This window comes from Rhinoraja longicauda, chromosome 15, assembly GCF_053455715.1.
Source record: "Rhinoraja longicauda isolate Sanriku21f chromosome 15, sRhiLon1.1, whole genome shotgun sequence".
NCBI classification, from domain to species: domain Eukaryota; kingdom Metazoa; phylum Chordata; class Chondrichthyes; order Rajiformes; family Arhynchobatidae; genus Rhinoraja; species Rhinoraja longicauda.
Window position 1 is genome coordinate 28,535,584 of NC_135967.1, and position 16,243 is coordinate 28,551,826.

General features: G+C 39.2%; 1 protein-coding gene across 1 annotated transcript in view; it reads left to right on the forward strand.

The window, feature by feature from the left end:
• Positions 1-16,243, forward strand: part of LOC144600383 (ATP-binding cassette sub-family C member 5-like) — a 92,988-nt gene that overhangs the window by 54,051 nt on the left and 22,694 nt on the right. Inside the window, exons 16-18 of the mRNA XM_078411964.1 lie at positions 7,208-7,319; positions 9,350-9,352; positions 15,753-15,937. Of these exons, the coding sequence (XP_078268090.1) occupies positions 7,208-7,319; positions 9,350-9,352; positions 15,753-15,937 (300 nt within the window). The remainder of the gene's footprint in view (positions 1-7,207; positions 7,320-9,349; positions 9,353-15,752; positions 15,938-16,243) is intronic.

Below are 16,243 nucleotides of genomic sequence, written 5' to 3' on the forward strand. Positions count from 1 at the left end.
GTGTCTGGAGGTAGACACGGGTCAGGCAGCATCTCGGGAGAGAAGGAATGGGTCATGTTTCGGGTCAAGATCCTTCTGAAGGGAGAAGTTCTCGACCCGAAACGTCACCCATTCCTTCTCTTCAGAGATGCTGCCTGACCCGCTGAGTTACTCCAGCATTGTATGTCTTCCTTCGATTTAAACCAACATGTGCAGTTATTTTTTCCTACCTTTCCGAAGTGTCTCAACCCGAAACGACACCCATCTTCTGGCTGGACCTCCTATTAGGGGCGGGAGAGCCAGGCCTGGTGCCGGGGGAAGCAGCCGGAGCCAGGGCCTGGACATGATCGGGTAACCGTGAGCCTGAGGTGTGCCAGGGGGAAAGGCGGCAGCAGCAGCTGTGGCAGTGAGGCCAGGTGGAGGCCTAGGCCTGGCACTGGGCCCACCCTCGGCTCCCCCATCCAACCTCCTCTCCCCGGCCAGCTCAGCGCCTTCCCCACGTCGCCCAGAGTACAGCGGCATCGGAGCAGCAACATACTCTGGCCCCCCGAGGGCCGTCAGTGGGAGAGCCGCCGCCGTCTACCCACCGCGCTGAACGTCCCCGCACCAGGACGGGACAGGCTTTTCCGTTTCCCCCCCCACTCCCACTACACTAAAGATGGCCGCCCTGGCCGGAAGGCGGGTTGCTATGCAATCTCCGTTAGGTGGCATCTGGGCCTACAGAATGAGGCCTCGGCTGGGCCCCGACCCGGGCTTCTACGCGGCGATCCTGGAGGCATCGAGACCGCGGCGTTGCGATAAAGGCCTCTGGCTGCGTTCCCATTCCACAGCCGCGGCCCGTTGGGAGGTTATGTGTCGGAAGAAGCTGCAGATGCTGATTTACACCGAAGATAGACACAGAATGCTGGAGAAACTCAGCGGGAACTCTGGAGCGTAGGAATGCGCGATGTTTCGGATCGAGACCTTTCTTCAAACCAGAGGTGCCAGAGCGGTGCTCCGGCGAGCACCGGCAGAATTGCACCCCTGGTGGGGTGGGGGGGGGGGGGTGTCTCGGGGTTGGCTTTTGGGAAGTGACGCTCCGGCTGCCCATTGGTCCGCGCAGCCCCGCCGCCAACACATTCTAATCGTGGCGTTGGTAACACATTCTAACCGGCGGTTGAGGAGCGGCGCGCGCAACACAGCGTGAGGCCCTCAAAAGCACGGGGCCTGTAGCAAATGCTACTTTTGCTACTATGTTAATCTGGCCCTGAAGCTCACCAGTGTTCTCTTTCTTCTTAACGATGTTCCAAACAGTTGATTTTGGTAAGCCTAAGGTTTGGCTGATGTCTCTAACAGTTTTATTCTTGTTTCTCAGACTCATAATGGCTTCTTTGACTTTCTTTGGCACAATTTTGGACCTCATGTTGATAAACAGCAATAAAAGTTTCCAAAGGTGATGGAAAGACTGGAGGAAAGGCTAGGCGCCAAGAGCTCTCTCATACCTGCATTAAGGAGGCAATTAAACACACCTGAACAATGGCAAACACCTGTGAAGCCATGTGTCCCAAACATTATGGTGCCCTGAAATGGGAGGACTATGTATAAACACAGCTGTAATTTCTCCATGGTGAAACCAAAATGTATAAAAATACCCTTTAATAAAATCTGACAATGTGCACTTTAACCACATTTGATTTTTTTTCTATTACAAATCTCAAATTGTGGAGTACAGAAGCAAATAAATAAATGATTGGTCTTTTACCCAAACATTATGGAGGGCACTGTAAGTTCAGTATAATTTCCAGCCTATTATATGGTGGCTTCGATCAAATCTGTCTACTTCCCTTTTTAAAAAAAATCTGCCACATCACCTTCAATGATTTATGACCAAACACTTCTGGATTTGCTCTTCTCAAGCCTTCTTTATTATTGTGCTTTCCAGTATATAATGCATTATCATTGTCATTCTTGCTGTCAGTATACATCATCTAAATTTTTGTTGTGTTAAGTATCCTTAACGTATCGTTTTTAACAATAATTTCCTCATTATTCACTTCCAATTTTTTTTGCTACCTGCACATTTCATACGAATGCTATTTATCTAAGGTAGTGATCCCTTCATTGAATCTTGGGGAATTTCACTGTACATTTCCCTCCACTGTGAAAATATATTTTCACCACTTCTTCTGTTCCTTAGCCAAGTATGTATTCAAGCTATTTCAGACAATTTATCCCACAGACCAAAACATTTTGCTTATAATCCTGAGATGTTGCATCTTATTAACCTGCTTTTGGAAGCTCAGATGCTCAGCATCAGATGCCCTTTCATTTTACACGTTCTCTATCAGTTCATCAACAATTTGATTAAGTAATGCTGGATCTTCCTTTCCATGTGACTGTTAATTTTTTTCTAGATTTCTGTTTCTGAAACCTTCTCTAATACAGATATTGCCAAGTGTAGTCTCCTTAGTTTCAAAAAATGTGTAGAACATTTACAATCTTTCTATCCTTTGGTAATATTCCGCTACCTGAAGACCATTGAAAAATTATAGATAGCACCTTACTTTCTTTAGGACTTAATGATATATTCCTTCTGACATCCATGTATACTTCCGAAACTTTCTTTTTGTACCATGTTATCTTTGCTTATCTCAGCCACTTTTACAGCAACCCCTTTGCATATTATATATTTGTTAACATTTATAAGCAAGCTTTGTGAAGAAATATAGAAACTGGTTCATTAATCTAATAATTTAAATTATTTTCACTCTTTTCTAATGAATTTTCAATCCTCCCCTAGAGATGATGATGATTATTGCTTACACTTTACTCAATTCGTGATCTCATTACAGTGTGTACAATGCTTTTCTTTATCGAAGGTATTTATTCACAAAATGCTGGAGTAACTCAGCAGGTCAGGCAGCATCTCAGGAGAGAAGGAATGGGTGACATTTCGGGTCGAGACCCTTCTTCAGACTGCTGAGTTACTCCAGCATTTTGTGAATAAATACCTTCGATTTGTACCAGCATCTGCAGTTATTTTCTTATAATGCTTTTCTTTATTTCGTTTGCATGTACACATTTAAAAAATCATTATGCAATGATCAGGAATAGGAGCAGTGAGTTCCTTTCCTCGTCCTTAGGAATTCTTTACCAGAAGAGATCAGTTCAGAACAGACTGACATTTGAAGTGGGGCTATTCCTGATCTGCATGAGTTAGATACTCACTTCCATTGTGGAAGTTCAATCTATCTTCAATAATGTCTTATTAATGTTTAGATGATGTGAACATAGAACAGTTAGAGAAACATGTCCTTAGGCCCACAATGTCCGCAAGGAACATGATGCCTAGTTAAACTAGTCTCCTCTGCCTGCAAGTGATCCATATCCCTCCATTCCCTGCATATCCATGCAGTTAAGAATTTTAACATTGGAACTCTATGTGGGATATGCCTATGTGCCTGCCATTATGATTTCATCGAATTGGGCAGATTTGGTAGCAGAACTTAGAGAGGCAACATAGAGGGGTTATGGAGAGAAGGCAGGAAAATGGGGTTGAGAGGGAATGGGTAGCAGCCATGATTGAATGGCGGAGTAGACTTGATTGGCGAAATGGTCTAATTCTGCTCCTATAACTTATGAATTTATAAACAGAAACATTTGGATTGATCTCACGGTTTCTACAATTTTGATAAAAGAGGGGGGGACTGAGAATTGAATGGGTATCCTCAGTGACTTGCCTTCCAATAAATAAAATGTGTATTATTCATCTTCACACGTTTGTAACACATTATGACATAAATGAAAAGTTGGGTATGTTAAAATTTAATCCAACGGTACATTGAAACAATGCACATGAACTGTAGTTGCACAGATTGGAATAATGTTGTCCCTCAAGCAGTTAAATGATACAGACATTTGAAATTTTTACATTCAAGGAAATGCTTGTAGATTATTACAAAACCAGTGTATTTACAATATATGGGAATAAGGCAGCAAGAAAACCATTTTCAATTTACATTATTGTTGAACTGTTGTAGAAGTTATTGATCCAAAGCTGTGCTGAATACACAAACTTTAAAGAGACTTGAGGTAATTGGTATCTCTAAATTGGAAAACTTACCTTGAAACCATGAAAAGCTTTCAGAAGCTTTATGGTTACTGCTTCAATGTAAAATTAAATCCAATTTATGATTTGGCTTGAGAGTTATTTTACTTTTGCTTAGCTCTGTCATAATTCATGCTTCATCTCTGTTGAGGCATGATTCAGTTAGATATACAATAGCAGCCTGACGTGCAATAACTACTTGTGTGTGCTCTCAATCATAGAGTGATACAGTGTGGAAACAGGCCCTTTGGCCCAACTTGCCCACACCAGCGTCTGCAACCAATAAGAGCTACATTTGTCCAGCTGGGCAGAAAAATATTAACTTAGACATGCATTAAGAAACCCAGCTTTCTAATACTGGCTCATTCAGAATCTAACAGCTAAATGGGAAAATAAAAACGATCATTAACATACAGTGTACATAAGAAAATCCAACTATATAAGACAGTATTGGTATCAGTGAAGAGAAATTTTTTTAAAAAAATGTTTTGGAAAAAACCTATGGGGCACTAGTCTTGCTGCACTTCAATTTTTAGATGTAAATTTTTAGACAACTCAGAAATCCCTTTCATTTTACACGTTCTCTATCAGTTCATCAACAATTTGATTAAGTAATGCTGGGTCTTCCTTTCCATGTGACTGTTAATTTTTTTCTAGATTTCTGTTTCTGAAACCTTCTCTAATACAGATATTGCCAAGTGTAGTCTCCTTAGTTTCAAAAAATGTGTAGAACATTTACAATCTTTCTATCCTTTGGTAATATTCCGCTACCTGAAGACCATTGAAAAATTATAGATAGCACCTTACTTTCTTTAGGACTTAATGATATATTCCTTCTGACATCCATGTATACTTCCGAAACTTTCTTTTTGTACCATGTTATCTTTGCTTATCTCAGCCACTTTTACAGCAACCCCTTTGCATATTATATATTTGTTAACATTTATAAGCAAGCTTTGTGAAGAAATATAGAAACTGGTTCATTAATCTAATAATTTAAATTATTTTCACTCTTTTCTAATGAATTTTCAATCCTCCCCTAGAGATGATGATGATTATTGCTTACACTTTACTCAATTCGTGATCTCATTACAGTGTGTACAATGCTTTTCTTTATCGAAGGTATTTATTCACAAAATGCTGGAGTAACTCAGCAGGTCAGGCAGCATCTCAGGAGAGAAGGAATGGGTGACATTTCGGGTCGAGACCCTTCTTCAGACTGCTGAGTTACTCCAGCATTTTGTGAATAAATACCTTCGATTTGTACCAGCATCTGCAGTTATTTTCTTATAATGCTTTTCTTTATTTCGTTTGCATGTACACATTTAAAAAATCATTATGCAATGATCAGGAATAGGAGCAGTGAGTTCCTTTCCTCGTCCTTAGGAATTCTTTACCAGAAGAGATCAGTTCAGAACAGACTGACATTTGAAGTGGGGCTATTCCTGATCTGCATGAGTTAGATACTCACTTCCATTGTGGAAGTTCAATCTATCTTCAATAATGTCTTATTAATGTTTAGATGATGTGAACATAGAACAGTTAGAGAAACATGTCCTTAGGCCCACAATGTCCGCAAGGAACATGATGCCTAGTTAAACTAGTCTCCTCTGCCTGCAAGTGATCCATATCCCTCCATTCCCTGCATATCCATGCAGTTAAGAATTTTAACATTGGAACTCTATGTGGGATATGCCTATGTGCCTGCCATTATGATTTCATCGAATTGGGCAGATTTGGTAGCAGAACTTAGAGAGGCAACATAGAGGGGTTATGGAGAGAAGGCAGGAAAATGGGGTTGAGAGGGAATGGGTAGCAGCCATGATTGAATGGCGGAGTAGACTTGATTGGCGAAATGGTCTAATTCTGCTCCTATAACTTATGAATTTATAAACAGAAACATTTGGATTGATCTCACGGTTTCTACAATTTTGATAAAAGAGGGGGGGACTGAGAATTGAATGGGTATCCTCAGTGACTTGCCTTCCAATAAATAAAATGTGTATTATTCATCTTCACACGTTTGTAACACATTATGACATAAATGAAAAGTTGGGTATGTTAAAATTTAATCCAACGGTACATTGAAACAATGCACATGAACTGTAGTTGCACAGATTGGAATAATGTTGTCCCTCAAGCAGTTAAATGATACAGACATTTGAAATTTTTACATTCAAGGAAATGCTTGTAGATTATTACAAAACCAGTGTATTTACAATATATGGGAATAAGGCAGCAAGAAAACCATTTTCAATTTACATTATTGTTGAACTGTTGTAGAAGTTATTGATCCAAAGCTGTGCTGAATACACAAACTTTAAAGAGACTTGAGGTAATTGGTATCTCTAAATTGGAAAACTTACCTTGAAACCATGAAAAGCTTTCAGAAGCTTTATGGTTACTGCTTCAATGTAAAATTAAATCCAATTTATGATTTGGCTTGAGAGTTATTTTACTTTTGCTTAGCTCTGTCATAATTCATGCTTCATCTCTGTTGAGGCATGATTCAGTTAGATATACAATAGCAGCCTGACGTGCAATAACTACTTGTGTGTGCTCTCAATCATAGAGTGATACAGTGTGGAAACAGGCCCTTTGGCCCAACTTGCCCACACCAGCGTCTGCAACCAATAAGAGCTACATTTGTCCAGCTGGGCAGAAAAATATTAACTTAGACATGCATTAAGAAACCCAGCTTTCTAATACTGGCTCATTCAGAATCTAACAGCTAAATGGGAAAATAAAAACGATCATTAACATACAGTGTACATAAGAAAATCCAACTATATAAGACAGTATTGGTATCAGTGAAGAGAAATTTTTAAAAAAAAATGTTTTGGAAAAAACCTATGGGGCACTAGTCTTGCTGCACTTCAATTTTTAGATGTAAATTTTTAGACAACTCAGAAATCCCATTAATGCAGAAATCCAGTCTCCAGTTATTTAAATAAAGGAAAGGGACATTAATAAATGGTTTAGATGAGATTTTGTTGAAGCCTCTGATGTTTGAAGCACACTTCATTTATGATTTAATTTTTTTAATATATTGGAGCGGAAATTGCTATTTCATTGCATTTCTTGCAATTCGTGCAGAGATCATAGGTAAATTTGACACCATCATTTTATATTAATTTGCAGAATCTTATTCAGAATAACCTAAGAAACACTGTCAAAAAATCTGAAAATAAGCCTGGGAATTTACTTTCTATGAGCAAGTCTGTGTCCATTGTCCATGACAAGAAGAAGGAAGGTAGGCGGAAAATCTTTCATACATGAAAAAAATATTCTTCAATATAATCGCATCCATGGAATTAACAAGATGTTTGCAGTGGCTTGTTAAATCCCCTATAAAGAGAACCATGCAATTAAAAGTTGTTTTCATGGGGATGAAGTATTGGACTTATTTTTTGATTAACAAATTTAACCAAGAAATTAGTGCCACACAATGAAAATGTATTTATCATGAAGTGAAACCTGGTAATGTCTATTTCAAAGTCATTTCATATAACTACTCACATCCCATTTGCATGCCTGACATGATTTCAATGCTATAATTTCTAATGCAAGGTTTTTTTAAGAGCATTTTGGGAGAAATAACATCTAATTATCTCAGAAGCAACCATTGTTGGGCACTCCCAGGACAATCACATCCACGGAGAGCAGCAATGATATGGGATTCTTGGATTAGGCCCAGAGTTACCTAATATTTTTCAGGGCAGCCCCCTCACCACCCAACTTCCACCTACCACCCCACCTGCACTTCAATTTGCCCCAGTCACTGCCCGAGTCGACAGTGATCCCAAAGGCACCTAATCTCCACACCAGCCTTTCTTCCAGTTCCTTTCCTGTTCACAATGCCAGGGCCTGATCCTTTAACCACCACTACACCCCAGGGTGAGGTTGGCCTATGTGTCAGTGTATTTTCTGTAAGTGGAGGCTGGTGATTAAAGACAAAGTTGAAGCTAAAGTTGAACATGACGCCCAAGCTGAGGACTGGGAATCTGACCAATGCACAGTAGTGGACTCACTGAGCACAGGAAAACCAGGAGCCCAAGTGGGATAAAATAGTTTGCACTGACATGTTGGAAATAACGTTTTGATGACAGGAAGAGTGGTCAAGAGAAAGGAAACTTCTGGTGATATAAAGTGGGCTAATAATGATTGACCTGGTAATCTTATCGTTCCTACAGTTTATAGTGTGAGAAAAGTGGGAATAAATTCAAGGTAAAATTCAATGTTTAAAACGCAGCTATTTTAGGATTTAATTTGTTTGACTTTGACTAAAATAATATTGTCTTTACTATGATGTTAGAACTCTGCTAACATGAGAATAAAGGTAAAGTAGGGACTTTTTAAAAATTTTGAGTGGATAAGCAGATATCAACTTCGCACCCCAAAACAAAAAGAAATTCAAGCTGGGTACTGACTTTCAGTGATAGACTGCCGTAAGCAGGGCTGGAAGGCAAGGTATATGCCCATCGAGGTTGGCTGCAGAGGTTTTGTAGGGCAATCGCTCTACAAAGCCTTGAGTGCACTGGACATCATCGGAATGGAGAGGAGAAGAGTCATCAAGAACACCACAGTGGCAGCGGAGAAAGCCTCGAGATGGCTCTGGATCAGGAGAGGAGGTCCATGGGGAGGAGTGAATGTCACCTGAACACAAGTCGTGGTCTGATCAACTACGGCTGCGTTGCCTGGGAGAGGGTGTCTGATGTTGAAAGACCCGAAACACCCAATGACCCCAGGTTACATCACTGATGATGTCTTCAGGAGCATCAAGAGATGTATTTTATCAATCAATGACAAATTTCCATCAGGAAATAAATATTGAAATTAGCCACAAGGTTTCAATGGACCATGTGCCTGTGCTGGTTTAGATGGGCTATCATTGCTTTAAATATTCTGGCTAATTATTTAATTGTTCCCCAAATAAGGAAATTGTGGCAAAGTGTATTTTGCAAACCAATTCTGTATTTATGAAGTCATTTAGTACTATTCACAGGTTACCCATATGGCACTACAGTGAACAATTAATGTAATTTCAACTCAACACTTCTCTAAGTATTTGAAGAGACAATCGGGTACTTTATGAATCACGTTTTTGACCTTTTAGACATTCACTGATTTTTCTATAAATCAAATGAAACGCAACATTAGGTATTCTCTGCATGCAGATATTTTAGTAAATTCTTTCTCATCAGGTCGAGGATATGGAACTGTAGTGATTCGCAAGGTGGTGTCAGAGGGAGATTTCATGTACCAGGTTAGGGTTTTTGGAAGCAGGTCATATAACAAACAGCAAGGGAGTGATGCAAGAGTGAGCGAGTCTGTGCAGAGTTTACCAGTGATGTCTGATCAGAGTCCTATGGATTCCAGCAAAGCATATCAACCCACGGACCCAGACAAGGATGGAGGCAAGTAACAACAGATTCATAGATAACGACCTTGAGAATTTTTAGCAAATTGAAAAAAATAGTTTGATTCAAGAAGGCTGAATAAAGGTTGTTAAATTATATTGCCACCTTACAATTATCTTTGAATATTTTCCCTCTCTGTCGAATAAGTGCATCTCAAATCAATTTAAACATTTAATGTGAGTGGACTTCCCTGGCAGCAGGTTTCACATGTGTTACGCAAATGCAAAGAAATCTGATCTGACGTCTTTCCCTTCATAAACTTGCTCTTTAAGATACTCTTAAGTCTCAGCGGTAGATTTTGTAAATTAATTTCTTAATTTCATTTAAAGCAAACAATTGTTGGGCATTCCTAGGAAAATTAAGTCTCCCCAGATCAGCAATGGTCTAGCTCCCCATTTAGGGTAGGTCCACACTTAACTAATATCTTTCAGGACAACTCCCATCATCAAAATCAAACACAATGACTCGAAATTCTGCCAAATAATATAACATTTATATGTACTAAGGTTTTGAAAGACCTGGGTCCCATGTGATTATTAATTTGCAAGTTTCCTTTAACACAAACACGAGACACAATCAGCAACTGCAGTCAGGGACGATGTGCGCATATAATGCACTTCTGTAAATTGGAGGCTGTTATTCCGTGGACATGATGTGCATAATAGATGAGACCAGTGGACATAGCAAACTATTGTTTTTGTCCAGTTAACTTCCTCCTTCATTGTACTTGAGTCAGAATGAAAAACTTTATGCTACTTTTTTTTCCATTTGGCTCCATCCCAAATAACTTTTTCATAAAACCCTTTATCCGTTCAAGTATTTTGCCGAGTGTTATATGAAAATAGTTGGATACATTATTCACAATAATAATACACAGAGTCACAAGGAGAATGGACAGTCAAGTTGTCATTTGGTGATAATTATTATGGATACAAAAATAAATTTTAAACTTCAAACCATATCTTTCCATACAAGCATTTAAAACCATGCTTGAAAGGAAGATGCATCTAAATATATTAGAATCCTTTGGAGCTGAACTGAGGTATCATTCACTCATTCATGAGGACAGGAATGTTCACATATGACCAAAACTAGAATGCAATATCAAATGTGCAGTACAGTACTGAACAATTCAAAAGCAAAAGGTCATCATTTTTAATCGCATATTTTGCTTAATTTACTAACCAGAGCCAGGACCCTTGCACGACAATTAAAGTTGAACAAAACAGACCTGACCAAGGAAGGAAAAAAACAGAAAATGTTAGAAAGACTCAGCAAGTCAGACAACATCTGTGGAAAGAGAAACAATCAATATTTTAAATCAGCGACCATTTGTCACAACTGCAGCATTGTTTCTTTTTGCCTTATCTGCAGAGTTTTTCCAGTATTTTTATTTTTCTTCCAGTTTTCCATCTTCTGCAGTTTCTTATCTTTCTTGAGCAAAGAAAGATCAGGTTGTCTACTGGCAAATGCTGGAAATGTTTGTGGATGGATATTGGCTAGATAAAGTGTCAGGCGCGATCTGAAGAACCCACAATTGAAGATAAATGTTCCAGATCTGGGTTAGAATGTCATATCCTTGATAGCTCTGTCATGAGTGCAAATTTATTTATATAGCTCCTTTGGATCTTACATATTACATTGCCTTTACTAATGCCGATTTAATGAGTTTTGTATTAATTCTAATTCCTTGTATTAATAAGCATGAATCTTGCAGAAAATGTGATCAATGCTGAAATGGGAAAAGAAATGGTGGTCAATCTAGTACCAGAACAAGAAAGGAGCATGAAAGAACAAATAATGGACAACAGGCAGGTAGACATTGAAGAGAAAGCAGAAGTGATGGTGAATGCTAAGAAGTCTGCAGCATTTCGATGGAAGCCTGTTATTGTCCAAATGCATGACGAGGACAGCATTGAGTGGAGCGAAGGAGATTTAAGTTATTTGTTTAGGACAAAACCAAGAGATCTGGAGCCCAGAGTAGAAATTGTAAAAGATTTCAACAGTGAGAAGGAATTTGATGAAGAGGTGAATGGTGAAACATCAGATGATTTAATTAGTCATGATTTTTATCCAGAAGAAGAAACACAGAAGGGCAAGTGAAACAGTAATGTGACTTTTATTATAAACTTTGAAGTCTGCTTTCTCTGTATTGAGTACTGCAGGCTCCTTTACAAGGCTGTCTAATAAGTAGCAGTAGTTGTTCAGAGAACACTCATTAGATAAAGATTATATAAATCTCCACTAAATAAAAAATATATAGGCGTTGATATTGCATTGCCTGAAATATAACATTAATTATAATGTCTTCATTGATACTCAATGGTGTCTCTTCTTTAGAAATCACATTTGGATTGGTTTTCCTCAAACAGCCTTATAAAGGAGGTCTACTGCCTACCTAGGGTGATTTATTTTAAGCTGTGCGAACATAACCTATTTTAATATTAATCAATGCAAAGTACATGTTTTGAAGACCTTGTCCTTGGTAGGCTAATGCATATTGTTAATGGAAATGTTGCTGTTTTGGTATCCATTACCATCATTTTAAAAAAACGAGATTGAATATAGACTTCGTAGCTGACACTAAAAGTAAAACCTTATTTAATATGGTGGAATTCTGAAATGAGCTGGATTTAAGGATGATGATTCTTGGCTGGAAAACTTTGATACCAAAATTTAATGAATATTTGGAAAATATTATGTTACACACCAAAACAAAACATTGTAGCTTTAAAGCTTTTAGTATAGTATTTAATATAAAATCTATTAAAATATAAATCATGTGGCAACAGATCAAATTCATTGTGACATAGAATGTCTTTGACAGTCGTGCAAAACCAGTGATAATGAAATATAGCCTATTACCTTTCCCAGATTATTTTATTCTCTATTAACTTTAAGTAGACTAACAGTTAAAAATTTCCCAATGTTATCTTTCCTCATTTATGTTAACACAATAAAAGGGTGTTTTGCAGCAAAATGCTGCTCACTTTACAGGGCAGCAATTGCTCCCCAGTGATCAATTTAAAGTGTCAAGTTTGTAATAAGGATGGATGACAGGTCAAAATTACAGTTTCATCGCAGAGCGATTTATTTTTGTTAAAGGCACAATCAATTTAAAGGGAACCAAAGTATTTTGAATAATATTTCAGAAACGCTGCTACTGAAAAATCTAGCATTTGCAAGCACAGGACGTTATTCACAACTAAGTGGGGCTTGCTCTGCTTCATCTGCATTGATTCAGTGCATGGGGGCCATTTCAGAGTTTATATAATTTGCTGATCTCTCGAGTTTGGCATTCTTTCTGCAAATGTCTTAGTTCCTATTCCCCAATTTCTTGCAATGTTGGTACTGAAATAAAATATGGCGTTTCTCCTAACACCAGTCTGAGTCTGAAGAAGGGTCTCCCAAAACGTTGCCCTTTTCTCCAGAGTTGTTGCCTATGCCGCTAAATTACTCCAGCATTTTGTGTCTACCTGCCAGTTAAATGATATTCCCTATAATTTTAACTTTTTAGCAATGAACTCCATTGGTTTCATCAAAAGAAATTAAACTGCAATTTATTTTTCCGTTGTTCTCTTTACTATCCATTGCATTAACCTTAATTTAGTATGGACACAAGTTATTTCCCAGAATGTGGAACAGGAGGTTGAAATGGTGCTGTTACGAGATTGGGAAAAATGGAAGAATTGGTTTTCCAGAATTAATTGGAAGGCTCCTTACTTTAAGTTTTGTTAGTTTAGTTTAGAGATACAGCGCGGAAACAGGCCCTTCGGCCCACCGAGACCAGTGATCTCCGCACGTAACACTATGGCCAATTTACGCATCCACCAAGCTAATTAACCTACATACCTGTACGTCTTTGGTGTGTGGGAGAAAACCGAAAATCTCTGAGAAAACCCACGCGGTCATGGGGAGAATGTACAAACTGCGTACAGACAGCACCCGTAGTCGGGATTGAACTCGGGTCTCCAGCTTTGCAAGTGCTGTAAGGCAGCAAATCTACCGCTGCGCCACTGTGCCGCATAACTTTCTTCTGTGACTGGAGGCCTCGCAGGCAGGAAAGCTTCCTGACAAGATTACAATCTACCAGAGCATTGGGAATGAGGATAAAAGTAATTGCTGCAGAGTTCCTGTTCATGCTGATGAGGACCCAAATCCTCAGGGGGGCTTGTACTGTGGTGAGGAAGATTTCTTAATTTCAGGGATGTCCATTGTTTTATCCGAAGATAAACACAAAAAGCTGTTGTACTCAGTGGACAGGCAGCATCTCTGGAGAGAAGGATTGGGTGACGGTTCGGGTTGAGACCCTTCTTCAGACTGGTTAGGGATAAGGAAAACGAGGGATGTAGATGATGAGAGATGTAGAGATGTAGAGAGATAAAGAACAATGAATGAAAGATATGCAAAAATGTGACGATGATGACAGAAACAGGCCATTGTTAGCTGTTTGTAAGGTAAAAACGAGAAGCTAGTCAACTTGGGTGGGGGAGGGATAGAGAGCGAGGTAATACCAGGGCTACCTGAAGTTAGAGAAATCAATATTCATACTACTGGGCTGTAAGCTGCCCAAGCGAAATGTGAGATGCTGTTCCTCCAATTTGCGTTTAGCCTCACTCTGACAATGGAGGAGACCGAGGACAGAAAGGTCTGTGTGGGAATGTGAAGAAGAATTAAAGTGTTTAGCAACCGGGAGATCAGGTAGGTTCATGCGGACAGAGTGAAGGTGTTCAGCGAAATGATTGCCCAGTCTACATTTGGTCTCGCGAATATATAAAAGTCCACATCTTGAACAATGGACACAGTAGATGAGGTTGGAGGAGGTGCAAGTGAACCTTTGAAAGGACTGTTGGGGTCCCTGGACAGAGTTGAGGAAGGAGGTAGAGGGACAGGCATTGCATCTTCTGCAGTTGCAGGGGAAGGTACCTGGGGATCAATGCATCCAGCATTGAAGTTGTACATTTTAACTAAACATCACTGTGTTCTTAGGAGTTTAATTAGCCACTCTAAGATATCCCAGTATATAGTTGAGTGTGGGATCGGGGTGTACTGCGGCAGGGCTGGGTGGAGGTGGAGATGAAAGATCTCGGGAGAAGGAAATTAGATTAATGTCAAGTCAAGTCAAGTCAAATTTATTTGTCACATACACATACACGATATGCAGTGAAATGAAAGTGGCAATGCCTGCGGGTTGTGCACAAAAAGAATTACAGTTACAGCATATAAATAAAGTTAATAAGTTACTATTAGTGTCGACAAAAATTTAGTCTCTGGGGTTATAAAAGTTGACAGTCCTGATGGCCTGTGGGAAGAAGCTCCGTCTCATCCTCTCCGTTTTCACAGCGTGACAGCGGAGGCGTTTGCCTGATCGTAGCATCTGGAACAGTCCGTTACTGGGGTGGCAGGGGTCCCTCATGATCTTGCTTGCTCTGGATCTGCACCTCCTGATGTATAGGTCCTGCAGGGGGACGAGTGTAGTTCCCATGGTGCGTTCTGCCGAACACACTACTCTCTGCAGGGCTATCCTGTCCTGGGCAGAGCTGTTCCCAAACCAGACTGTAATGTTGCCGGACAGGATGCTCTCTACAGCCCCAGAGTAGAAGCAATGAAGGATCCTCAGAGACACTCTGAATTTCCTCAGTTGTCTAAGGTAGTAAAGGATGAATGGGGATTTGATGGTCAGCAAAGACATGGTAGGCGGAAGGGCTCATTTCTTTGCTGTGACTCTTCTCCTTCTGTAAGCTATTAATTCTTATGAATTTATTATTGAAGTCCACAGTTACCTATACTCCCCTCACTTCTCTTTCAGTGATTACTTTCAAGTCCATCTCCTTTTATGAAGAAAATGTGCAACACCAATTTCTGTTTTCAAAATCTCCAACTTCTGTTGAATTCTTATTAATTCGTTAAATTGTTGATCATTTGGTCTGCATCAATTTTTCTAGCAGTAACCAATGTGTTTCATCTGAAAATCTTTAATGAAAAGCTCACTGTTGTAGTTTTGTTTAATTTGATAATTGGGATTTTAAATTTTAACGATTTAGTATATGTTGATCACTGAAGTATATTACTGCAATGTATTTCTGAAAGTCTTCTAGTCATTAAAATAAATAATTTATCTTGAATGCCTACCTAGCCAAATGTCGATTACTCAAAGTTAATTGCAGCTTACATCACAATGAAATGCATTCACACAGAGTTACTTGAGAGTAAGGTTTCGCTAATCAGAGATATCATGCTGATACCTTGTTTTCTTTTGCTACCAGACCCACTTATGCAAGCAGAGGAAAAAAGTGCTGGCTCTGTGTCTTGGTCAACGTATGGAATTTACATCAAAGCTGCAGGAGGTACATTCATCTTCCTTCTGAACATTCTTCTGTTCCTACTGACTGCTGGCAGCATAGCTTTCAGTAATTGGTGGCTCAGCTATTGGATTAATCAGGGCAGTGGGGTAAGTTATTTTGTAGTGCATGGTGTGTGAAAAATTGAACATTGATGTTTCCATTAAAATAATTAAAAATTGTAGACACAGTAACCCTATTTAAATCTAGCATAGGTTTAGGTTTAGATCTATTGTCACATGTACTGAGGTACAGTGAAAAGCTTTGTTTTGCATGCTATCCAATCAAATCAGATAACATGATACATATAAATACAATCAACCCAAGCTCAATTACAATGGATAGAGCAAAGGAAAATGTGCAGAGTGCAGAATATAGGTCTCAGCATGATATTGCAGTAGTTCCATAGACAAAGT